At 54.2% G+C, this 25,180-nt stretch overlaps 1 protein-coding gene across 1 annotated transcript in view; it reads left to right on the top strand.

Annotated features, from left to right (window-relative positions):
• The window catches only part of CFAP77 (cilia and flagella associated protein 77), a 111,341-nt gene that overhangs the window by 51,747 nt on the left and 34,414 nt on the right, over nucleotides 1–25,180 (top strand). Inside the window, exons 2-3 of the mRNA XM_006918077.3 lie at nucleotides 9,428–9,527; nucleotides 9,952–10,180. Coding sequence (XP_006918139.1) covers nucleotides 9,428–9,527; nucleotides 9,952–10,180 — 329 coding nt within the window. The remainder of the gene's footprint in view (nucleotides 1–9,427; nucleotides 9,528–9,951; nucleotides 10,181–25,180) is intronic.

The following is a 25,180-nucleotide window of genomic DNA, read 5'->3' on the forward strand; positions in this document are numbered from 1 at the left end:
TTCAAAACAATGAAGGAGCTAATGAGGTCCACTGGCTGGTAGGACTGCTTTTTATTAAGAACCTTCCATTCTGAAAGAAAACCAATAAAATGCACCTAAGGCATCGGAAGGAAGGAAGGAAGGAAGGAAGGAAGGAAGGAAGGAAGGAAGGAAGGAAGGAAGGAAGGAAGGAAGGAAGGAAGATCCCTCCATTTCCTCCGCCTAGAACTTTCTCTGCATAATGAGATGCTCCAACAACCTTATGAGCCAAGTACTCTCATTGTGCCTATTTTATAGACAAGGAAACTGAGGCTCAGAGGTTAAGCAAGTTGATGCTCAAGGCCACAGAGAGTCGAGAAGCCAGACTCTGAACTCGGGCAGTGTGGCCCCAAGCTCGCGATCTTAAGCACTGAACCATAAGTCCCAGTGACGCGCCTGGAGATTTTTGTTTGCATCTGGAACGTGACGGGGCGTAGGCTGGCAGCTCCCTGCTCCTAATTCTGCGTCTCAGACGGTTATAAGAATGAGGGTACCTTCCTCGAGCGCACCCCAGCTGTGAGCCCGGAGCTGGGATTAAACCCCACACAGCAAATAACCCACAAAACAGAGAAGTGACGCTGGACCACAAAGTACCTCAACGAGTGATTTCTCTCTGTGGGCGTTCAGTTTATCCCTCGTATCTTCAGAAAATATCCCGCCGTCCACACCACAGCTCTATTTACTGGGCACCCACTCTGTGTCCCCCGCGGAGCTGGGGTCATCTCAGTCACCGAACCAAAAGGAGTGTTGTTCTCTGCATTTTACTAATCTGAACTTGGGGTGTAGATAGGTTGAGTAACTAGGTCAGGGCCACACAGGTGTACCTGGAGAGCGGTGTTGATCAAGACGTTCAGATTCGAGAGCCGTACCTGCCCGTAAGCGGCCGGCGGGCCTCACCGCCTACCTGTGCAGGAGGTGCCTCCTTTAGGAGCTTCTGATTTAACCAGAGGAAGTGTTTCTGGGGGTCCGTTCCTCCTGAGAGAGGCATGGGTCAGTTCATAATCACAGATGACACCTAGCCAGTTTTTATGACTTTCATTCTTTTTTTTTTTAATCTAAAATCATGATGTTCGTTCCTTCCAACATCTCACATCTGCCTTTTTCAAAATGCTGTGCGTTTCCCCTCATCCACCTAAACCCGCTGTTGAGTTACTGGCCCCTCGGGGCCGCGGGCTCCGAGCGATGCGTCCGTGCACTTTGCTGCTCGCCGCCTCCTCCGAGTGTAATCAAACATCAAGCTAAGTAGCAAATAAATCTCTCCATCTCGTAAGCTGCACAGCGAGATCATGTAAATGCAAATGAAGGACCTGGTTTCAAGCTGTCGAGGGGGAGGGGAGGACATGCCGGGCCCCGTCACCGTGACCGCCTCACACGGCAAGGGCCATACATCAGCTACGATAACGGCACTGGCAGGGCGAGAGGGGCCGGGCTGTCCCAGGAGGATGGAGGACCCGGGCAGCCGGCAAAGCACAGGCAGCCAGGGGCCACGAGCGCCAAGAGTGAGCCCAGTAGGGGCGGCCGGGCAGGGACGATGAAGCAAGAGAGGGGTCCCCACCGCCAGGGGCGCCTCTTGGCCTGAGTGGAGAGCTGCTCTAGCAACACCAACAGCGACAGCGGCGACGGAAACCACCGTTTGCCGAGGGCGCATCCTGCGCCAGGCACACCAAACGCTCCGTGTGGCCTGTGCAAGTCTTACAGGTCCGGAAACGGGAAACGAGACAAAATGAGGTGGCTTGCCCAGGTCACACGGGAAGTGGCAGAGCCGGGACTCGGTTCCACGTGACACGAACATGCTGGCTTCCCTCTCCTCCTGCTGGGGCTGTGGCCTCCCGCTCTGTACCCAGTGGCAGCCACCTTGGCCCCCGTCACGAGCTCACAGTAGACTTGCGATCACAGAGGAAGAAGCTTAGCCTTGGCCCTCGGTAGGTAGAGATAACATAGAAACTCATGCTGTAACTCTGCCTTTTGACTTTTTTAAATTATGAAAGTAACGTCCGCTCCCTTCCCCAAAAGGCCCCTATCTCTAGCTACACACCCTCACGATCAGTTAGATCGTGTGCTTCCTTCCAGTGTTTTTTTCAACGAATTTTTTTTTTTTTTTACATGTCTGTAATGATAGCGTATGTAAAAGTTTGGATCCTGCGTGCCTTTTTTTTTTTTTCTCACTTGACATTATTTTAGATGCCTTTGATCACACGTGGATGTGGTCTTCTCATGTGTGGCTTTAGTATCATTATGCACCGTTCAGCTGCCACTCACACAATGCACGTGGTTCAGAGAGCTGGCTTCTCAGACAACCCCGGAGCCCTTTGATGCATAATGCACCTTATTTCACATGGTTGTTTATCTGAGCTTCTCATTATGGAAATAAATAAATATCCTCTATGCTAATCATGATCACGATTTGCATTTATATTGTGCTTTTCATTCGAGGATCTTAAGTCGCTTTACCATAATGAACGGCCCCTCCGTGAGCGTGAGCGTGAGCGCATTGGTATGTGTGTGCATATGCAGGCTCGGGGTGCCCACGAGCAGATATTTATTTAATAACTACCGAGCCATAACTGTGGAATTTCGTGTAACTACGCTCTAATAGGATGCAGGAAAGTGAGAGGCGGTGTCTCAACTGTGGAACAAACATTCATTTAGTTGGGATGCTGGGTGGGGTGTTAATGAGCTGTACCCTGTGTGGCCGCCAGGAAGCAGGGGCCGATCCCTTTATGGGGCTGGTCCTTATATCTAAGTGACATCTAGAACCCAGGCATCGAGCTGCCAGACAGAAATCGGCCGTCTGGGGATGACCCCCCGGCCCAGAGAGAAATCCCAAGTGACATCAGTTTCAGCCACCGGAGAAACAAAGCCAGCTGGTTTCACCCATTCCCGCCTCTTCAGTGGGAAACAGGGAACGGTTAAAGATTTTAAAAAGTATATTGAGTGGAAAATGATTTGACTTGAGTTGCAAGGCTGGGTCGCTTGCTTTGAAGTTGTCCCCAGAAAATGGGCTTCGGCTCGCCCGGGCCCGGGGGCCTTCCTTCCCGAGCCCGAGGTGACTCGGGCAGCAGCCTGTGGGAAACACCACCTGCACTCGCCCCCAGAAAGCCCCAGCCGTCCTCACGCTGGCGGCTGGCTGCTCCAAGGGGGCTTCCGGGCTGGGGGCCTGGGTCCCTGTGCGGGTTTCTAGGACCCGGTCCCTCACGTGGGGGAGTGGAGGGAGCTGCCATACAGAAGGATCCCAGGACCCCTGGGACGGGGAGAGAGGTGGTTTTAATTAGAGCTGAGAGATGAGAATTAAGGCAGAGAGGGATGACATCTTAATGAGGTTTAATGAAGCTGTCTGCTGATGGGGACAGCTGTCACCCAGAGCTGTATCCCAGCCAAGCCACTTTGTGACGGAGCAAGCTCAGAAAAAGGCACAGTTTGAAAGCTGCTGGGGAGGGTGGGGTGGTCAGAACCAACGCTGGGGCCTCTCTCCACAGTCAGCTCTTGATTCTAACACCTCGACGGCAGGGGACTCGGCCAGCGGGCCGGGCCATATTTGAATAGGCTCAGTATTTCACAGTTCCCTTTGGTGCAAAGTGAAGGTGTGCCTCTTAAAAGACCTTGGGGATTTTGCATGAGATGTCTCAAAATTCAGCCATAAGGAATGAGAAACGCAAGGAGAGCTTGCGTTTGAGGGCTAAAAGGTTTTCATCGGTCCGTTCCCTTTCTGAGCCTCGATTTCCCCATCTGTCCTGTGGCGATAATGTGGCCTGCCTCCTAGAGTGTTTGTGAGGGGGCCGCGGTGGGCTAAGCACAGAGCTACGGTATTCGAGAGAGCTCAGTTTAAGCCCAGCTCTTTTATTTATGACCTGGGTGGCTTGGGTCAAGAGCCAACCTCTCTAAGTTTCGGCTTATCCATTCGTGGGATTGGCAGAGGTCAGGGAGGAGCATGAATTCTCTCAGGACGTAGTGAGTGCTCAGTAAATGTCAACCCTCTTCCCGTTTCTCTCTCCTGCAGTGAAGAGAGTGCAGTGGTCCCCAGGGATCCCTGTGTGGAGAGGATGCTCCCAGCCCTCACGTGGCCCGCCAGCCCGCCCGGGCCATCTGCCCCAGGACCTTTGCACATCCCAGCCTGAGAGCCGGCTAGGAGGCCCCTTCTGGCTCTGCGCTGTCTCTCTTCTTCTTCTGGGCCAGTGGGGCAGGCTGCTTAGGGACACGGGTGGCCGATCAAAGCTGAGATGTGTGACCACATGTAGTCAGTTTCATGGCTATCACAGCAGGGTTGCCATGGAGAAGCAGGTGACCAATACCGTTAGGCCTCAAGTTCCCTTGCGTTTCAGTGGCAACTGATCTCAGACGTCTGTCACAAGCAGCTTGCCTGTATCTGGAAGTTCAGGGTCAGCAGCTCCTCTGAGCACCTGTTTGTCAGTCCGTAGCTGGCTCCGCACAGCTCCCCCGAGGTCCCCAGAGGCCGGCAGACCCGTCTGTCAGCCAGCTTCTCTCTGTAGGCTTCTGGACGGTGCGAAGGAGGCCCAGGGTCAGTGACAGGTCCTCCCACCTCTGGCTGGACCCTCTTTCCTGCTTCTGGGGAGCCCTTGGGGGACCCTCGGCTCTCCTGCCCCCTCCCGCCGCCTGCTCCACGGGAATCTTCTCCCGGTCAGCTCTCCTCCAAATGCCAGTCCGAGATCCGTGCCATCGTTCCCCTTCCTGCCCACCTTCCCGCAGACCCAGGCGTGACTCAGCTGTCCTGTGTCCAGGCCGCTCCAGGCCCGCAGTGTTCCCTGAAGCGACAGCAATTTCCTTAACCCCCAGTCTAGACATCGAAGAGCAGACTTTGCCTGGAGCTCTCCTGGGCATAAGGCAGCGTGCTCTGTGTGTTTAGGGGTGTTGGGGGGGTATGAGCACACCCTTGCCTGCAGCACTAAGATCTAGGCACCCGAGAGAGAGTGAACAGTCTGGGTAGCGTATGCGAAATGCCAAGCGAGTCGTTAAGAGGCAGCAAGACCATGTGGATTCAGACGTGGGCTCAAATCCAGCCTCGGCCACTCGTTGGCTGTGCGGCTCTGAGCAAAGACGGCGCTAACATTGTCTGGGCCTCCGTTTCCCCACCTGAAACCGGGACGGTCGCAGCCACTTTGCGGGATTGCACATCCGTGGGCCCTGGCGCTGGTCCTCCACGGTTACAGGTGCTGCTGTGGCCGATGGTGATGGCACCAGGGAGGGGCCACGTTGTCATGTCCAGTCAGCTCATCTCACTGGGCAGACGAACCGCTAATGGGCGAGGACGCCGCTCCTCTGGGACGGTCACCTGTGAACGCAGGGACTCGGAGACACATGTCCCTGAACCTCAAGGATGGAATTGCCAAGGGTGTAAATTCAAGCACGGGAGGCATTTGGGGACGAGGGGAATGGAGGGAAAGGTCAGGGCAAATCCCACAGCTCGGGCTTGGGCGGATCCCCCCGCCACCACGCAAGGCTCTGCAGATGTTCTCACGCCACACCGAGGCAGGGCCAGGGGGCTCTGCGTTTCTTGCAAGTGGCCCTCTCTGGTACTTCCTGTGGGGGAGGGAAGGAAGTCCAGTTGCCAGGGCGGAAGGAGCTGAGTCTGCTTCTTGCCAAATTTGGGGGGACTTCCGACTCCACCTGGCGATACTCGAAATGAAAGAGGAGAGGGGAAAGCCAGCGTCGCATCCTTAGGGATTTCTGGATGTGACCCCTCTCGCCCCCAGACTCAGATACGCAGTCCCAGAGAGGGCCTCGGGTCAGAAAGCAGCAGGACGGCGCCCCTGAAGCCTCCTTGTGCTGCTCTCAGCCACTATCCCCGCCCCACGCTCCCGATGCCTAAAACCAGATCAGTCGTGCTTGCGATTGGACTTCATCTGCGTGGGGCAGCGGCTGCCTCACAGGTCCGGCTACTTTCACCCCACGCTGTGCGTGAACCACCTGTGCGCTTGCGTACAGGTGTGCTCATTCCCCTCGTGTGGGGCAGCGTCTTGGCCTCGGCAGTACTGGCATTTGGGGCCAGGTCACTCTTTGTTGTTGGGCGTGGGGCTGTCTTGTGCATTGTGGGTGTTTAGCAGCATCCTTAGCTATTCAACAGATGGAGGGGAGTACAACCCCAAATGACTCCAGACGTGACTGAACATCTTCCAGGGGGCCAAGTACTCCGCCTGCTATGGAGTAGCCTATGGAGTGAACAAGTCATAGCGTTTTTATTCGCCTGCGATGGCCTTTTGGGTTGTTTGTGGTTGGCTATCCCAGACTGAGCTGCTACGTACTCTCTCAGACACACCTGTGGGTAGACACGGGCACTTGTTTCTGTTGGGTGTCCAAGAGGCGGTTATCAAGCAGGCATACATTGAGCTTTAACATAGATACCGCTAAACACTTTTCCGCAATGGTTGTACCAGCTTAGACACCCGCCAAGCGCATGAGTATTCCGGTTGCTCCATATTTTCACCAATAGCTTTGAGTTTTTACTTTACGTTTCTCAGAAACTGAACACCTTGGCAATATGGGTCTTGGCTACTTGGATATCCTCTTAATGAAGTGCCTATTCAAATCTTTTGCTTGTTTTTCAATAGAATGTCTGCCTTTTATTGATTTGTAGCAGCTCTTTACATATGTTGGATAAGAGTCGTTTGTCAGATACATGTGGCAAATACCTCGTCTCACTCTATGGACTCAGAGATTTTAGAGCTGGAAGCAACCTGTGGCCCCTCCATCAAACCCCCTTCAGCGCTGGACTGTCATTACTTGCTCTATTGTCCTTTTTGCAAGACAGTGAATTTCATCATGACAGGGGCTATGCGTCTTCTTTGTTCACCTTCAAACTCCAGGCACAGGGCTTGGTGCAGAATGGGTAGAAAGATAAATATCTATGGAGCAAATTGAGTGAACCTCCTCCCAAGATGATGTTTGCAGCCTAAGGCTTCACTGTGTTTGGCAGTCGCCGATTCCCAGGCAACCCTCACTAAAAAGCGTGGACAGTGAGGCACCCGCGGGCTTCTCCGCCCCCTCCTCCCGCCCAGGGTGGCAGCCAGCTCCCGAGTCTGTCTGTCGTTCCTCTGCCAGCTGGAAGTCTGCCCACCTGCACCTGCCCGAGGGAGGGGGGCCTCTCCCGGAGAAGTCACATTTTAATTAACTTCCTCGGCAGTCACCAGAGAGGCCAGATCATTTTCATAAACAAATGAGAAGCCAGAGCTTTGTCTGTAGCTCGGAGTGAGTCGTGTGGAAGGAGTTCAAACAAGCCACCCAGCGGAGGCCCTGCGCACCCACCCGGAGCTCAGGAGCCTGGAGATCTGGAGCGAGGTTAGGGCCTGGGTTTGAGACAGACAAGAGGAGAGAGAAAAACGGATCGAGCTCTGCGTCGGAGAGAATGCATAGAGTCTCCAAGTAGGCATTCATTCATCCATTCATTCATTCATTCAAGCCCTACTTACTAGCATCTATTTTATGCTGGGCCCTGGAAAAAAGAGGGGTGCATATGGCGAAATCCACCTTCTGCTCAATTTTGCTATGAACCTGAAACTGCTCTAAAAATAGTCTATTTAAAGAAAAAAATTTTTAATTAACCTTTAAATAAATAAACAAAGACTGAGCACACAGCCTACCGGGGGAGACCGACATTAAACTGATCATCACAAATTAACGACTTAATTACACTGCTTTGCAATTTTTAATGCCTTTACTGAGATATAATTCATACACCATACAATTCACCCATTTAAAGTGTACAGTCCAGTGGCTTTTAGTATATTCGCAGAATTGTGCAACCATCACCACAAGCGACTTCAGGATATTTTTGTTACCCCCGAAGAAGCCCCACACCTCTCAGCCTTCACCCCACAATCATCCCATTCCGCTCCCCCTCCCAGCCATAAGTACTCACTAATCTACTTTTGTCTATGGATCTGCCCATTCGAGACAAGTCATGTTGAATCAAATCACACAATATGTGGTCCTTTGTGACTGGCTTCCTCAGTGTGCATCATATTATGCTGTAGCAGGTGCCACTGTGTAATTTTGAAAGTCCCCTGAAGGTGGCACTCAGGGCCTTATGGTGCCACATACAAGGAAGATTGTCTGGACTGAGGGCAACCCAGGAGGGCTTCACGAGGAAGAGGTTTTTCATCACAGGCATTTATCGAGCACCTGCTATATACCACTAGGATAAAGAAGGCAATAGAAGCCATGGTTCTGCCTGTGTAGGTCGGCTGGCCCGGCCTGTGTGTTCGTGGAAATCCAGGTCACTAAGGTTCTAACGCTCGAATGAGCAGAACAGACAGTAAAAGTTGCCGGAGTCGGTGAGGAGGAGGCACTGTGAACCTGAGGGGTCAGAGAGCTTGAAGATCGAGAACCAGAGGGAAGGCAGGCCAGGGCATTCCGGGGGGTTGGGCTGCCTGTGGACCCCTCAGGGAGAGGAGTGGGCTAGTCCCCCTAAACCTTGGGGCGTGTGGGGAGCCTGGGAGAGGAAGCTGCAGAGTTGGGTGGGGTGGGACTGCCAGCCCCAGCAAGCGATCTCTTCCAAAGGCAGTGATGGGCCGTGACAGGTGGTCCCTGACCATCCACCTCTATGTGTCCAGGGCCCTGGGGACCAGAAAGATGGGGATGTAGAGGAGACAGAAGAAGGAGAAAGAGTAAGAATTACAAAAAACCGAACATCGCCTCTGGAACACAGAAGCCAGCAGGCACGCATAGATAGTGAAGACGACGAGGTGCCGAGCCCCCTGCAGTAGGGCCTCTGACCTCAGGACGCAGCTGAGAGGCAGGGAGGCGGATGACCAGAGGCCAGACACACCTGCGTGTGAAATCCAGCCCGGGCCTCTGGGAGCCGTGGATCATGAGATGATGACCCCACCTCTGTAGGTCTCAGTTTCCCTGTCTGTTTAACGAGGGGGTTAATGTGATTGAGGAGACAGCAATTTTGTTCCTACAAGCCCCTTCTGGGGGGTCAGAGAGGAGTTCACCAGAGAGTGAGAATAGCTGTCCAGCTGTCAAGAGTGGCAGTGGGCCTTGTCACCGGGTAGGAATGAAGAGTTAGGAAGGAAAGACGTCCCTTCCTCTACGATGGCCTCCAGACGAGGCTCTGTGAACCGGGCCCTTCAGCGCATCTGCATCCGAGTCGTTTCCAGCTCTAGCCTGGTGGCCTGGACTGGACCCCAAGCACAGCACTCAGAGCAGGGACTGCTCGGTCCCTCTCCCACCGGACCATGCCCGGCCACGGCTCTGCTCCCCTCGCCGGCCCCTTAGCAGGAGTATGCCAGTCAGGTTTCTCGTGCCTAACTGTCACCTACAAGCTAGTAGCCCTGTAGGTCGCCCACGGGGTCTGGGGCAGAGCAGGCATCGGTGATCCCATTGCTGAATTGATTATAATCCGCCGGTCTGAGATCCCAGCCCTCACCTTTGCTCTCTGTCCTCCCCGCAACAGGCTGAACTTGGGAAGCCCCGGGAAAGAAGCTACAGTCTGCCTGGAATTAATTTTAATTATGGACTCTACATCCGGGGGCTGGATGGAGGGGTCCCCGAAGGTGAGTGAGCAAGCTTTGGAGCCCACAGGGCAGTTGGCCACGCTCCAGGAAAAGAGTCCCCCAATACGTTCTGACGGGATCCACAGCCCAGGCTTGGCCGACACAGCGAGGACCAAGCAGGGCCCAGGTCTAAGGTGTCAGGGAAATAGCCCGGACCTCAGCCGGTGTGGGACCAAAGCTCCGATCACCCAAAGGAGGTCAAGGCCAGATGAACCCAGCTCCATGAGGGTGCTCAGGCTCCCTCTGGAATCTCTGGGAATCCTGAGCCCTCTCCTTGCAGGGGGCCAAGCAGGGCCATCCCACAGCAGACTCCGGGTGGAGAGGAAGGTACGGGACCCACAGCTCCATTTCTTCTTAGACGCCGCAGATTGCTTCACTTCCCCGACTGACCTCCGCACCGCGGTCTGTCTCTCTCTGCCCTCAGCCATTGGACACTGGAATGTATTTAAGCAGCAGCCCACCTGTCCCCACGAGCTGACCCGGGATTACATTGCCATGAACCGTGGGGCAGTGAAAGCGGGTCTGGTAACTGCCCGGGAGAACCTCCTCTACCGTCAGCTCAATGACATCCGCATCAGCGACCAGGATGACCGGCGCCCCAAGAAGGAGCCACCCTCTCTCCCTCCCAACATGACCTTTGGGATCCAGGCACGGTAAGGTGGCTGGTACCTCAGGCTCCATTCCTCACCGTGGCGGGGTAGGGATGGGGCTCCGCGGTGACTTGACTAGGGAACAATGTGGGAGTGGGGCTCTTGACTACAGGGAGGGGCAAGTGACCCAGGCCTGGCCAATCAGTGTATTTCACAAATCTTGGTCACAGTGATTGGTTCAGCGGCCGACACGTGACTCATGGCCCACCCCTGGCAGGCACGACATTCTATAAACGTAGAATGTGGTTGCATGCAATCATTCTCAACCCAAACTGCCTTGATTTTTTTAAAGGGGAATTTATCGGCTCACGTGACTGAAAATCCCAGGGGTACAGCTGCAGGCATAGCTGGATGCAGGCAGTCGAGCGATGTCATCAGCGTTTGGTGTGTCTCTCTCTGTGTTGGCCGTGCTTCCCAGCTTGGGTTCCATTCCCTGAAACACTTCTTCCTCACAAGGCAAAATGGCCAGGAGCCGTTTCCCTTCTCATGTCCTATTTTCTTAGTGCCACCAGTGGGAAGGGTGTAGGAACCACAAAAGCCTCCAGGTTAAGATTCTTTGGCCCAACTCTGGTGCCACGCCTACCCCTGAAACAACCACTGTGAGAAGGGTTTGTGAAATATGCTGATTGGTCAGTCCCGGGTCACATGTCTGCTTCTGAACCAATTGCCGAGGCCAGGGGATTCTGATGGTCTGATTGGCCAGTCCTGGGTCACATGTCTGCTTCTAAACCAATCGCTGAGGCCAGGGGATTCTGATGCTCTGATTGACCAGGCTGAATAATATCCCACGGTGTGTTTAGACCACATTCTGTTTATCCACCATCTATTTATCCACCATCTATTGATGGACATCTCAGTTGCTTCCACCTCTTGGCTATTGTGAATAATGCTGCTATGAACATGGATGCACAAGTCTGTTCGAATCCCTGTTTCCAGTATTTCTGGGTACATACTCAGGAGTGGAATTGCTGGATCGTATGGGAATTCTGTTTAACTTTCTGAGGACCCTCCCTGCTGTCTTCCTCAGCGTTTGCCATCATGCTTTTGTATGCTTTTCCCTCTGCCTCTTCTCACCATCCTAACTGGTAAAACCTACTAGTTCTTCAAAGTTCGGCATCATCTCTTTGGTAAGCTTTCTTACCTGCCATGGACTCACCAGAAATGCATTTCTATTCACGGGCCCGCAGAACCTGGACTGTGACACTGGAGACACATTGGAAAGTCACTTCTGGTTGCACTATTAGTGACACCGGTCTGTGCACCGTCTCTACCCCGCCTTTGAAATAATGCCCTAAGTCAGTGGGCATCTTCCCCGCCACCCCTGCCCGCTTCTTCACGTGTGCCTTCCTGGATCTTTTTCTCGTAGACTGCCCAGAGCGCAGAGGGACACAGTCCCCGCTGTGCACCAGATCACTAGACTCATCCGTGAGACACTGGTCACCAGTGTCTCAAAGACAGCCTGGTGTCCAGGAGGAGCCCTGGCTGAGTCAGCCTGCGGTTCTAGTCCCAAATTTGTCCCCAGCTCTCCTTTCTTCCCAGGCTTCTGTTTCGTCTTCCGTAGATAGGACGTTACCGTGTGACCCAGCATTCTGGGACTCTCATGTATGTTCTGTCTCCATGCCAATTTTATTCATTGTCATTAAAACCCTGTGCGGGTGGTAGGCAGGATTACAACCAGCTGAGGGCGAGAAGAGATCATTTGACCTCCCCAAGTTCACACAACTTCTTCACAGCAAGGCTTGGCCTGGATTCTCAACTTAGAGTGCTTATATTTAAAAATATAAAATCTTGAAATGCATAGACATTAGCAGTCATCTGATTCAAAGCCCTTATTTAAAGGAAGCAGGAAAATAGAAGCCCAGAGAGGTGAACAGGCTTTCCTGAGGTCACACGGCCAGTTGTCACCAGACAGGAGCTAGGTCTGGAGCCAGGCTGGCGGGCTCCCTACCCAGTGCTCTTTCAAATTCCACATCTTGCTTCCTTGTGACTGAGGTACAGCATGAACACCCACAGTTTCTGGTCCTGAGGTTGCATTTTTCCATATACAATGGAAAAGCTTAAGTCAGCTGGGCTCAGAAAGGACATCCATTATCATCTAGCTTTCAATATAAAATCTTAAATTGCTATAAAACCGAGTGGCTACCATTCTGGAGAAAGGACGTGATGAAGTGCCAGCTATATCTTCTGTGATGGTAAATGGGCTTTGCATATGCAAATTGAATGGATTTTAAAATGGTATTTAATGACAATTTTCGTAGCAGACGTTAACATTAATTGCACGAAAATGAAAATGCTGCATTAGGTTGCTGTTAGCAGCAAATATCGCGGCTATAAAGCTTTATCTTTATCAACAGCAGGTCCTTTCCGATGTGACAGGGCAGCTCAGCAAATTGTAAGCAAAAGAGCTTTTATGCAGCAAAAATATCCCCCAAAGCAGGCCCAAATCAGCATCAATTTCGCTTTATTTCTTCGTAAATGGAGGTTAAATGGCTGCTGGAAAAGCTTTTACTGAGATGCCCAACCTGCCCGCAAAGCCCCTCAACCTTACAACGTAAAGGCAAGGAACAGTTACAAAGTCATCGCCCCCTCCGTAATGGGGCTATTACTTTAAAGTGATGGCGCCGAGGCCCATTCTCTAATGTTCACCTTTTCCAAGCCTCGATTGTATTTATTTCTTTACTTTTAAAAGCGTATTTAAAACCAAACCTGATTACACCCAACTACCTGAGGAGCTGCTGGGGTGATTTGGCCCAATAAATAAATAAACAAAGTTACAAACGAGCGCCATCTACTCGCGACTACAGATGTGTCGAAAAATAAAAATAAAGCCCCGCGTCAGTCAAAGTGCACAAGAAGCTCACTGGATGCCAAGTATGCTAACAGGCATGGGGGTCGTAACTACCGTGGGACATAAATTCTGACCACAGATATTACCGCCACCCTTGCGTTCCAATATCAGGTCCTCTCGCCCGTTATCTATTTTACGATGGACAAAATCAACAGATGAGAACGGTAACCCGCACCTCCATCTGCCCGCCTCCTCCACCTCTCAAACCTGGACGGGTGATCGTTCCGTTACTTCCTCCCCGGCTAGCCGATGTGGTTCCCGGTCCACACCAATTCGTTACAGATTGTCATGAAATCGGAAAGGTACGTTTCAACCCACCGGCCTCCGTGGCTCAAAGGAACTGGAGACCAAAGCTTTTACCTGGAAAAGGGGGCCGCGTCGACATGTGGTCACGAGACGGGGCCACGGCCAAGTCAACCCACAGAGACGTTTCTTTGGTCCCTGCAATAATTTTTTTAAAAAGTTTGAATGAGTTGTCACATTTTCAAAGTCGAGAGACTTTATATAAACACGTGGATTTCTCGATTCTCTTTAAAAAGTCAGAGGCCCCAGTCACCTGAGTGAGCACTCTTGCCTGGCCCCCTGGACTGTGACTGAGAGGGAGCCCCCCTTTCGGACAGAATCCAAGCGACCCCTACTGTCTGTTCCAGCCCCCGCCCAGCCTAGGTCTCTCATTTATGCCATCTGCCTGGTCCCTCTGGGCACTGAGTTTGCAGCCACTGGTCATCTCGATCCCTCGGCTAAGTGCTGCCTCTTTTTTCCCTCCCATCGTGGTAGGGCCAGGACTAACGAAAGCCGCTGTACCTCGTGCATACATGGGGCATGCATTTTGCACAGGTAATTGCTAATTCTAACAATCCTCTCAGGCAGCTGTCATTCTGTGCATGTGACAGGCCAGGAAAGGGAAGGCACGGGCCCTACCGAAAGCTGCACGGTGGCTGAGCCCGTTTGTACCGCATCTGGCTGGCCGGCTTCGAGCCCACCTGCAGCATCCGGCAGCTGGGAAGAACCCACGTATTCTCGCTGTACCATTTCCCTGTCGAATCTCAGAATTCAAGTCAGGGACGAATTTTAAATTTTCATAACCAACGTGTAAGGCCACGACACAGATCTCAAAGCAGGATGCGACCCGAAGTCCATAAACAGACATGTCTGGAGGCCAGAAATGTAACTATTAAAGCAGCACTTAATTATTGATACGTTTTAATAGGTGTTTGCAAATGTTCGCATGCCCTTGGCACCTCTTAATTGTTACTGCTCCTAATTGGTCCAGCCTTGTCGATTATGACGAGTCGGGGATGGCGGGAGGGAGAGCAGCGAGCGCCGGGCGGCAGCTGGTGCTCCTGGCAGACTCTGGGCACCCAGGGCTCTACCACCACGCAGCCTGGAAGCCTCACGCCACACGCAGGGCAAGGATGCTAGCGAGAGGGTCCATCACTCAGTCAACAAGCAGCCTCCTGCCTGTCAGTGTCTGACGTGAACCAGATGGAAGGTGGGTGGACCCTGCTTTAAACTGATGCTGGCAACCATGTATCACCGTTACTATTACACGTCAGACATGGAGCCGAGCACCTCAGATGCATCCTCTCCTTAAATAACGCTGTCCAGCTTTAGTGAGTGCGAGGTTGGAACTCCTACATCCCCATTCTACAGAAGAAGAGACAGAAGGTCAGAGAGGTGAAGCCTTCTGCCCCCGGCTGCTCTGCCTCGGGGTGGGGATTGTTCCGTCCTGAATACCTGTCATGGTGACCGTGGCACTGACCTGCCCACCTAACAAAACACGAGGGTGGAAGCAACACAGGTGGAGACACTACCTAAGTTTTTTCTGCACTAGAGGGAAGCCAAGAGAGAACAGCTATACATATTGCGTAAGGCCATCCCGTCTGCATTTTTCTGAAAGCTTTAAATCCGAACACAGCGAAAGAGCCCAAGGAGCTTCCCTTTGGATTAATCCATTCCCTTCACCTTCACCTTCAGGGGCTCCCTACTTCGCAATTAAAAAGCTCCTTCCTGGGGCACCCAGGAACTTCACTACACGGGGCGCTCCCGGCCGCCTGGGAATCCGAACACAGAGCCAGTAGCGACCCGCCACTTCAGCAGGGCACTGAGTTCATGCACCAGTCGGTCTAGTCAGGAGCCTCCGATCCTGGCGCCGAGTGTTCAGACCGCGGGAAACAGGAGAAACGGGAAAGGCGGGCGAGGCTGCCAGCCCACCATTCTGCCTGCGCTGCTTCTCGCCCAGCGATCAGATGCATCATCAGCCTGACAGCGACGAAATGCGAAGGATGGAGGACGTTCCACAGGCTGTTAAAAAATGTTTGCTGCCCGACAGGGGTTTTCGAATCTCTCTGCCAAGCTGATTTATTTTACAAATTTACAATGGACCCATCAATCACTCAGGGTTATTTTGTTTCTCCTGGAGCTGACGGCCAAAATCCGAGCCACCCAGCCAAACTCCTATAAAATAATAATAAGCCCCCTCCCAGACATCTCGTCCCAGAGATGCGCCACAGTTTCCGAATGGGGAGACCAACTCCGCTTTTATCGGTGGCCTAAAATCTAGCTGAATGTAACTTGGCTGACCACAAGAGGGAGCATGTGCGTCTCGCAAAGACCCCCTCGTCTCCCTTGACATGTACATCCAAACCCCTCGAAGAAGTACCCCCGCCCCCTTCTGCTCTGCGGCACTGACAACAGCAGATGGTCTCCAGACTTACGATGCCTGGACGTAGGATTTTTTGACTTGATGATGGTGCAAAAGCGGTATGCATTCAGTAGAAACCATTCTCTGCATTTCGAGTTTTAATCTTTTCTTGGGACGCTGGGCAGCCGTGGCAGCGAGCCTCAGCTCCCAGTCAGCCGAGAGTCCATGGCGTAGTACTGAATGCATTTTCCACTTTCGATGTTTGCAGTGTGCCATGGTGTGTCGGGACATAACCCCACCCAAAGTCAAGGAGCCTCTGTAGCTCTCTGCTTTAGCGGCAGCAAGCCTCAGCTCCCAGTCAGCCGAGAGTCCACGGCGTAGTACTGAATGCATTTTCCATTTTCGATGTTTGCAGTGTGCCATGGGTGTGTCGGGACGTAACCCCTTCCAAAGTCAAGGAGCCTCTGTAGCTCTCTGCTTTATGCCCGTCCTCTCCACTGGGCCCTCAGGTCCTGGAGTCAGGGACAAGGCCGGTTTTGTCCACCGCTATATCGTCAGAGCCTGGTACATAGTAGGCACTCAGTAAATATTTGCTGGAAGAAATAGGGTCTAGGGCCTTTTAAGGCTTTGAGGTAGAGTTATCGAAAGTGAAGAGACAGTTCGTTTGAGACCCAGGGAGATGGTAAAGCCAGACAGTCTCGTGTCGTTTAACGGGTTCTGGTGTGTTCCCCCGTGGATGGTGTTGTGAATCAGCATCATGATGATGCTGTCTCAAAGACTGAATGTGTCCCTTAGCCAGATTAATAGAAGTAGCAAGTCCAGAACAAGGGAGGTGGGCTTCCTACTCTATTCTGTTGCTCAGATCACATAGAAACAAACTAAAAAACGTGGGGCGTCGTACATTCGGGGAAGGCTCATAAACAGGAGAATGTCCAGAGGATGTTAGAGCATCAAACTAAAAAACGTGGGGTGTCGTACATTCAGGGAAGGCTCATAAACAGGAGAATGTCCAGAGGATGGTGGGCCGGATGGGGGAGGAAGGTGTGTGTGTTTGGGGGGGCCACACTCGTGGCTAAGCCCTCGCCAAGCGGCCGACGGGTAAACGTTGTGCATTTTACCCGCACCACCTCGTTAAACTCTCACCACTCTGCCAAGTAGGGGCTGTTACTCCCTATAGATGGGGAAACCGAGCCTCCGAGAATCACTTGCCCAAGGTCACACGGCCAGTCATGACAGAGTCACATCTCCTTCCAGAGCTGCCGTCCATACCCACAGGCTGCAAGCTGCCAGGAGACAGAGCCAGGCCCTGGGAGGGGAAGTCGTTTTTCATGCCGAGCCCCGCCTGCGATGGCGCAAGCCGCCTGTCGCGGGGCGAGTCCTCAGCGGTGGGATGGCACCTACCGACAACGGCTACAACAATCGACGGCCAACCCTGCCGAGCACTTCGCGGGGGCCCGGCTTCCGCAGAGAAACCCAGTCAATCCTCGCTGCAGCCCGGCACCTCCACTTACGCACGGGGAAACCGAGGCACGGAGCGGTGACAGCCCTTAGCGAGAGCTCACGGGTCATAAGTGAAAGCCCGGGGACTCGGGTCCAGGCGGCCCACGCGGGGACATTCGCGCTTAGCAGCGGGAAGGATTCTCGCAGGCAGGGCTCACGGAGGAACGGGCCGGCGCTCCAGACCTGAACGTCACTGTGCACGTCACTGCCTGGCTGGGGCCTGGGACACCCGGAACTGGTCCAACAGGGGTCTCCTCATCCTCAGAGCCAGCCTGCTGCCATGGACCAGATCCAGAGGGAGCTGTGTTCACAGGGGTCCGGCAGGGAGGTGCAGCCGGGGGAAGGCGCAGTCTGCGGGCCTGTCCTCTTCCCCGTCCGCCGGAAGCCCGGCTCTCCGACCAAGCAGGCGCCTCCCGCTCCCTCCCCTCCCATCTCCCCAGCGCCCGCACAGCCCTTTCTTCCCGGCAGCTTTGTTGCCAGACCCGAGAAGGAGACATTTTTCATGCTTTGCCTTTTCCCCTCTCTTCTCTCCTGTGGCCCAGACAGAGATTTATTCCCCGCCCCGGCCTGCGGCGCTGGGAGCAGGGAGGGCTCAGGGAGGCGCTGATGGGCCCATAATGGATAGGGCCACTGCAACCCTGGGGCCTGTCCCGCCCGAACCCCACCATCCGTCAGGAGCAGCCATGCCAGGGTCAGCGCTAACGAGGCTGTGAGGCCGGGGCTGCCATCCCCCCTCCCCCGCCCCCTGGGGCCTCCCTAGTCTCAGTGCACAGGTTCCGGCTCCAGCTTTTGATGTTTGCAGACCAGGGCCTCGCCCATCCTCCCTCCTGCATCGGAGGGCAAAACATGGGCCTTGGGCTCGGTGCCTGGGCCGGCCGGGGTGGGGGGCCCCCTCTCGCCTCTGCAGCCTCCAGTCTCAACACAATTAGAGGGGTTGCTGGGGGTGCACTGGTTCTGCCCCTTTGGTGACATAGTGGCCCCTCATGACATGGGGCACAGAGGGGTTGGTACTGCGGGGAGCCAGCCAGAACCCTGACCCTGCGTGAAGAGCCAGGCCTCAAGCCGGACACATCGCCCCTCATCCTGCTGCCACACTGACCGGCCCGAGAGAAGGAGCATGTCCCGCAGGACGGATTCTCGCCGGCTCGGCCCCTGCCCCGGGGAGGCCCGTGGAGGCAGCCATTCATGTGGAAGCCCCAGCTCCCCGCTTTAGCTTTGATTCATGATTACGGCAGCTTCCACCTCTTCAGCTCCTGCAGGGCCAGGCACGGTGCAGGGTGCTCCAGCCACGTGTCTCTCATGACTCTAGGATGACCCCGTAGGTGGCCGACGGGGGAACCAAGGCCCAGAGACACTGGTCCATGACCACATTCGTTATCTCCGCGTACGCTGTGTGCCTATTAGTGCCCACTGCTGTAGCCCCAGTGCCTGGAATATAGTAGGTGCTCAATAAATGCTTATTGACTGACTGCATGAGACTGAATAGCTAGCTTGGTTGCGAGCCACCTCCGCAACACAGGGGCTGGGAACAGCCTCTGTTCTAACGCCAAAGGACACACGAGATGACCGGCTCTTCCCTGGGCATGGACTTGCTGGGCACTGAGCTGTAGCTCTTAGTTTTCTGAGGCCTCTGTAACAGATCAGCACAAATGAAACAGCAGAATTCCTTCTCTTCTCGTGGAGCCCAGAAGCCTCTTCTGGCTTCCGGTGGCCTCTGGCATCCCTTGGCTTCTGGCCGCATCTCTCTAATCTTTGCTTCTGCGGTTGGTCGCATGGCCTCTCCTCTGAGTGTCTGATAAAGACGCTTGTCACTGGGTTTGGAGCTCACCAGGATGGCCCAGGGCAATCTAATCTCGAGGTCCTTAAGTACACTGCCTCTACAACGACGCCAAGTAAGGTCAGGTTCGCAGGGTTTAGGGGTTAGAAAGAGGATGTATCTTGGGGGGGCCACCCACCACTCACTCCGCTACAGTCATCAGAGCATCTGAAGACAAAGTCGGAAATCCTCAAGTTTGGAGAAGACCACCTTTAGAACTATCATTTGACAACGGCTCCCCTAGAGTCTTGTTATATGTCATCGTCCATCATGTCTTTGAAATACGTGAACACGCGAAAATAGTGCATAAATAGTCCAGACTTGTAACCAGCCGAAAGATGATGAGTGTAACCACTTTCCTGGGAAGCAAACGGTTTGGCCCATGCCGTCTTTTGTGTTTACGGGGAAACTCCCCAAGCAGAGAGAAAAGCTCAGACGTTCCCACCCCTCGGATTCAGCACGTTGCCATCGGCTGCGTTTGCCCTCTCTCTCTCTCTCTCTCTCGCTCTCTTTTTTTTAAAAATTATTATTAGAGAAGTAAAATATAACAAGCACAGCCCGAAGCCCCTTCTCAGCCCTTCCTGGCCCCACGCCCTTCCTTCTGTTCCCCGAGGCCCATCCGAGGGACATGATGCTTTCCAGCCAGGATTTCACTTTTCGCTATGCCGTTAGACGGCCTTAAAGAACGTGTGACATTTAGTGTGGTTTCATACACTACAATTCGCTTTGCGTGGCGACTTGCTTTTCCCACTCTGCACGTTGGCGAACGTCACCCTGGTCTGCTGTCTGCGTCTCCTGCCGCGGGGTGCCCAGGTTGCTTCTCTTGCCCCCTACGACCTTACACCTGCATGCGAGATTTCCGGGGGTTGAAACCACAAGTAGAGTGGCCAGGCCGAAGCGGTGCCTCCTCGGCTGACGCTAGACGCCCCGACTCCTCTCCAGGTGCTCTCTCTCCACCACCTTCCCAGCCTCCCCGGCCGGGGCCCTTCATCTGCCGCTCACCGTTTCCCCCGGTGCCAGCATCACCCTGAACGGCAGATTCCTGAGTGCCCGAGAGGATATTTCGTTCTCGGCCATGTCCGCTTGGCTTTATGGAGACTTTTCTCTCCAGAAGGGCTCAAGTCGCAGCCAGCTGTGCCGAGTAGGAGGTAGGGGAGGCCTCCCCAGTTTGGGGCACAGGCGCTCCGGGTCGGGAGACGCCTCCTGAAAGCCGGCCAGCTCCGCTGCCCGCCTTGGCCTGCAGCTGGGTGGGAGTGGGTGCAGGAGCTGCTAATTGAATTCACCCTTGTGAAAAATGTTAACAAATTGCAAATGACCTCTTAGACAAATGTAGAAGTCAGGAGTGTGAGGCTAACTAAGCCTCCCTCCCCTGTCATTAGCTTTTATGTTGGATCCACAAACAATTAAAAACTAACCACAAGCCCAGAGGTCCTCTTCTCTAATTAGCTCTAAGAGTCCTGCCAGGGAGACAGGCTGAGCCTCAATTACCACCCCTTCCTCCAGGCTAGTTAGAAAAGACAAGCCCTTGGGCCAAGGAAGGACAATTAAGAAAAAGGCAGCGGGGGTTGAGAGGAAATGAAGCGGGAGCCAAGGTCCCCTGGGGCCAGAGGTGGCCGGCCAGCCCACCCCAGATGCAGGCGTTGGAGGCGGCCAGGTTGGAGGGTCCTCTAAGGAAAGGCTCGGAGCTGTGACCCCTTAAGGGTGCCAGTGACCAGTAGGCTGGAATCACGTAGGCCATGGGGCAGTTTCCCCTGGTAAAATGTGGATGCCTGGGCCCCAGCCAGGCCTGCGGGTCAGAATGCCCAGTGTTGGCGACCAGGCACCTCCGTTGTCCATAAGCAACCCGGAGTGACTCTCTCTCACGCTCGAGTTTGAGACTCTGGTGAGGGAGGAGAGACAGCATTAAAACATGGCTTCTCATTCAGGCTGAGGCCAGCGCCCTTCCGGTCTGGGGCAGTTAGCCGCCGTCGGGCCTTCTCCATCTCTAAGTGGGGTTACTGCGGCCTCCTCCTACGTCTGGAGACGTGGCCTGAGTTCATCAGTAAAGAGGCGTTCGAGCTTTAGGGAAGAATGAGAGACACCAAGTACTTTTATTATTTAAGAAGCACAGAGCTGGGCTACAGTGTCCCAGGCCATCAGCAGCCTGGCGGGTGAAAGGGGCAAAGCCAGCCCTGTGCAAGGCCATGGGGAGCCGTGGAGACCGCGTCAGACCAGAGCCCAGGCCAGGTCTCAGGGCCACAGCTCCATACGGCTGTGGACACGCGAGAATGTGGAACCAGCATTCCCCGACACGCTGACGCCTCATTCTTATGTGAACTCTTCTGATTTTAAATATATATGTAAAACAAGAGTTTTTAAAATGCTACAAGCCGAACTAAGCGCGTCTGCGGGCCAGGCGTGGACTTGAGTCTGCTGTCTGCGATCACGTTAGGGCGTTATTGCTGGACGGGGGATCTTGAGCACATTATTGCGCCTCGTTGAACTCTTCAGCGCGAGTGCGGTGTTGATGTCAATGGTCCTTTATCCATAATAATAGTTCCTACCTGGTAGGGTTCTCGTAAGGATAAAAACGGGAGCAGCGGGGGTGAGGGGCGCCGGGCGTGGCTGGAACAGGGCGGCCTTGTGGACATGGTCTGTTTTGTATCTTGACTATAGATAAACCTACACGTAATAAACGGCACAGAAATGCACACATGCACCAATGAGTGCGAGTAAATTTGGGGACAGCCGAATAAGACGGGTAGATTGTCTCAGTGCCAATGTCCTGGATGTGACTTTGTCCTTTAGTTTCACTGGGGAAAACTGGGGAAGGGGGACGGGGGACCCCTGCCTCTGTGTTAGTTCTTACGACCGCAGGTGAATCAGCAGTGATCTCCATTAAAGGCTCACTTTAAAAAAAAAAAAGCAAAAGCTATGGATTTAGCGGTGGCTTTGGGACCGTGTGGGTGACCACAGGCAGAACTGCTTGTTAAAAAAAAAAAAAAAAGGAGCTGTGCAACTTTAGGGACGAGCGCCGTGCTCAGTAAATGGCCACCGAAGTCACTTGACCGTGAGGCAGATGAGCCCTTTCAGGACGCCTCAGGCCGGCGGGGGCGGGGAGAGGCAAGCAGCCCAGCCCTGAAGGCCCCACCCGGGACAGAGGGACACCTCCAGGAGACCAAAGCGAAGCTGAGTCTCTTTAGACGATGCCACCATTGGGTGTCCCTCGTGGGTGCGGTTTTGATTTCGAATCACAGAGAGAAGCCCAGCCCTCCTCCCAAACCAGACCCCGCAGTCCACGGCATGCTCCCAATTGCCCGCCAGCCAGCCGAGGCCACCGTCCTTCCGCCCTGGAGGTTCCGCGGGTGCCCTCGCCCCTCCCGCCCCCTGGGACCACTGGCGTATTAGAAATGGATTTTAATTTTATTTTAACAAAATAGCTGTCTCCACTGGAAGAAGCATCAAGCGCCAGACAAGGACCCGTCTGCAGCAGAATCACGTTGGACAGACCCGCGTGCTGTCATTGATTTTTCCAGGAAGAAAAAAATCGCCTCTGGCTACTAAACCGAATTAGTAGTCACTGATGACCAATTATTTTAGCCCGCTGTGAACGGCGAGCCGCACTAAAATCCGGTTTGTCAGACCCAAGGCTCCCTCTTCAAACACCTTTCAACAAACGTGTACCTGAAGTCCCTCAGAAGGTACCTACAGCTTCCTCTCCTCCGCCAAGTTCTCCAGCTCCACAAAGTTTTAATGAGCATCGAAAATGAAGATGGGTTGCCACGGAAAGGCCCCTGCAATCCACAGAGCACCCTCTGGCAGAGAGGAGCCGCGTGGGCAAATCAGAGCTGTCAGCCCTCACGCCCGCCGCACGCGCGAGTGTCAGCCTAATGTTTGCAAATGCTAATTTCATTTCCCTTGCCCGGCTGCGGCTCCGTCATCGGCGATCAACCCCTGGCCGCGGGTATCAATCGCCGGGCAGCCGAGATGGATGTGATGGAACGAATTTGAAGTTTCTTGCAGGCCCCTCCGGAGTCGGGGCTGATTGCATTTCAGCGTATTCCCCATTTCCTGCTCTATTGGACTTAGTTTTGACCCGGTCCTGCTCTCAGCGGGACAGTCAGGCGGGTGGGAAACTTTCCAAAAGATTCCCGGCAGGTTATCAGCGAATAAACTGTCGAAGCCCTCGGAGGCAGCTGCTCAGATACAGAGGAAATGCTGAGGGTGAGGGCCTGAGACCTCGGGGCGGGGGCCCCCGCGGGGTCAGGACAAATTGGCTCCTCTATGTGGAGGGGACCAGTCGGAGAAGCAGACTAGGAAAGCACAACTCAACTCTACCCGCTGGGGACAGAGGGGACCAACGGCTGGTCCACGGGGCCAAAGCACCTGGACAAAGATGACCGGGGCCCATGAACGAGACTCAGCCAAGTCGCTTGATACTCCTGAGCCTCAGTTTCCCCGTCCGAAAGCGGGAACGTTCATCCTCGCTTTCAGAGACTGCGCTCGGTACAGTAAGCGCTCGTTCAAACGGGAGGCATCTCCGTTCCAGTCACTGTCATTCTCGACGCCCGTCAGGGGGCTTGGGGCCAGCCCGGCCTGACCCCCGGTCTTCGTTCACGCTGATCACTCTGCTTCAAGTCCCTTTGCTTCCCCTAAAGACCCGTCAAAGGCTCAGGAAGGACTTTTCTTGTCCCCGGCCTTGCTCCATTAACCATTGTCCCCTCTGGGGACGATGAGCTCCAGTGGCCCATGGCACTCACCCTTTGGCACTGCAGGGGCAAAGCTGCGGGGCGGGTATGCCCACGGGCTTCCGATGCAATGCCACGTGGCACCCACTGGCTGTGAGGTCTTGGGCAAGACAATGCTCTTCTCTGATCTTCAGCTTTCTCTTCTGTGAGAAGGAGATATTAACATCTTTCTCTACAGTCATCCTAAAGATTGAGGAAGCGGGTGGACGTGTGAGCTGTAACGGTTACTGTTAAGGCTGCTGCACGCCCTGCGACCCCCCAGTGCAGAGAGCAAGCGTCTGGGAAGGTCTGGGTTCGACAAGCGAGTGGCCAGGCCTCCTGGGTTTGGCCTCCACCTGCAGCCTTTGCGGACATCAGTTTGCATTCTCTTGGCCGCAGCCCGAGGGGTGGGCATCCAGCCTTTGCTCCTGGAGTGTGCTGTGTGGCCCGGGGCCGGCCGTTTGACCTCTCTGGGCTTCGGCTTCCCCGCCCCATGTCTCCCACCTCATTTAGGGAAGATAAATAATTGAGACCTTCCGTGTGAACCCCTCCGGCTCCCCCAAACAGCTGCAGAAAAGGACAGCTATAACCACATAGGGACTTTCAGCCTGTGGCAAAAATCATTCATTTTGGGGTGGGGGAAAAAAAGCTTTTTTAAAAATTTATTATAAACAACTGCATTTGCTCTAAAAAAAAAAAAAAGTGAGCGTGTTCTAAGGTGGCGGCAAAAACGGTTGCGGAAGGAAACAAGGAAAATGTCTCCTATAAACGTGTCCAGAAGGCCACGCACACGGGGAACGCTGACCCCCCACGGCGATCGTGCAGGCCTGGCCGAGGGCCAAGGGCCGAGGGCCTCCCCGTGACCCCGGGGAAGGCCGCTGTCTGTCGGCTGCCCGTGGTGACCAGGGAGTGTTCTGGTCTGATATTCTCAGGGCTGTGCATGGTGCGGGGAGGGTGTGGTGGGCTCGTGACCCAACACTGAGTGTGGGGACCTGGATCCGTCACCGCGTCATTGACTATGTGGCCTCAGCCGAGTTGCACGACTTTTCAGACTTGGATTTTTGGGGGAGAGGAAGGGGTGGAGGGCTTTATTCGTTGCAAAATTGTCGTATGGAACCAGGCAGCAGACAGGAAGGGGAAGGGCCCCCTCGTCCCTCCCACGCAGCTGCCCCACCCCGGGGTCCCTGGCCAGCTCCTCCAGGCTCTTCCTCACGCATTCACACCCGTGTGGACGCACTTACACACGCAAAGCTCTTTCCCCTGCAACCCGCTTTCCACACACGTCCCGGGGGTCCATCTGGGTCATGCACGCTGGCCCACTTCGTTCTTGGTGGCAGCCATGTAACATTTCCTAGTAAAGACACGTCATCGCTTGTATAAATGTGACCAGCACAGCAAACAACTGGGAGCCGCAGGGGGATTCGAGGACATGTGTGTCCCTGCCCTGTTCGAACCTGCCCTGAGGGTCACCTTCTTTCCCAGGTGGTAT

The sequence above is a fragment of the Pteropus alecto genome, unplaced genomic scaffold (genome assembly GCF_000325575.1).
Source record: "Pteropus alecto unplaced genomic scaffold, ASM32557v1 scaffold67, whole genome shotgun sequence".
Lineage (NCBI taxonomy): Eukaryota > Metazoa > Chordata > Mammalia > Chiroptera > Pteropodidae > Pteropus > Pteropus alecto.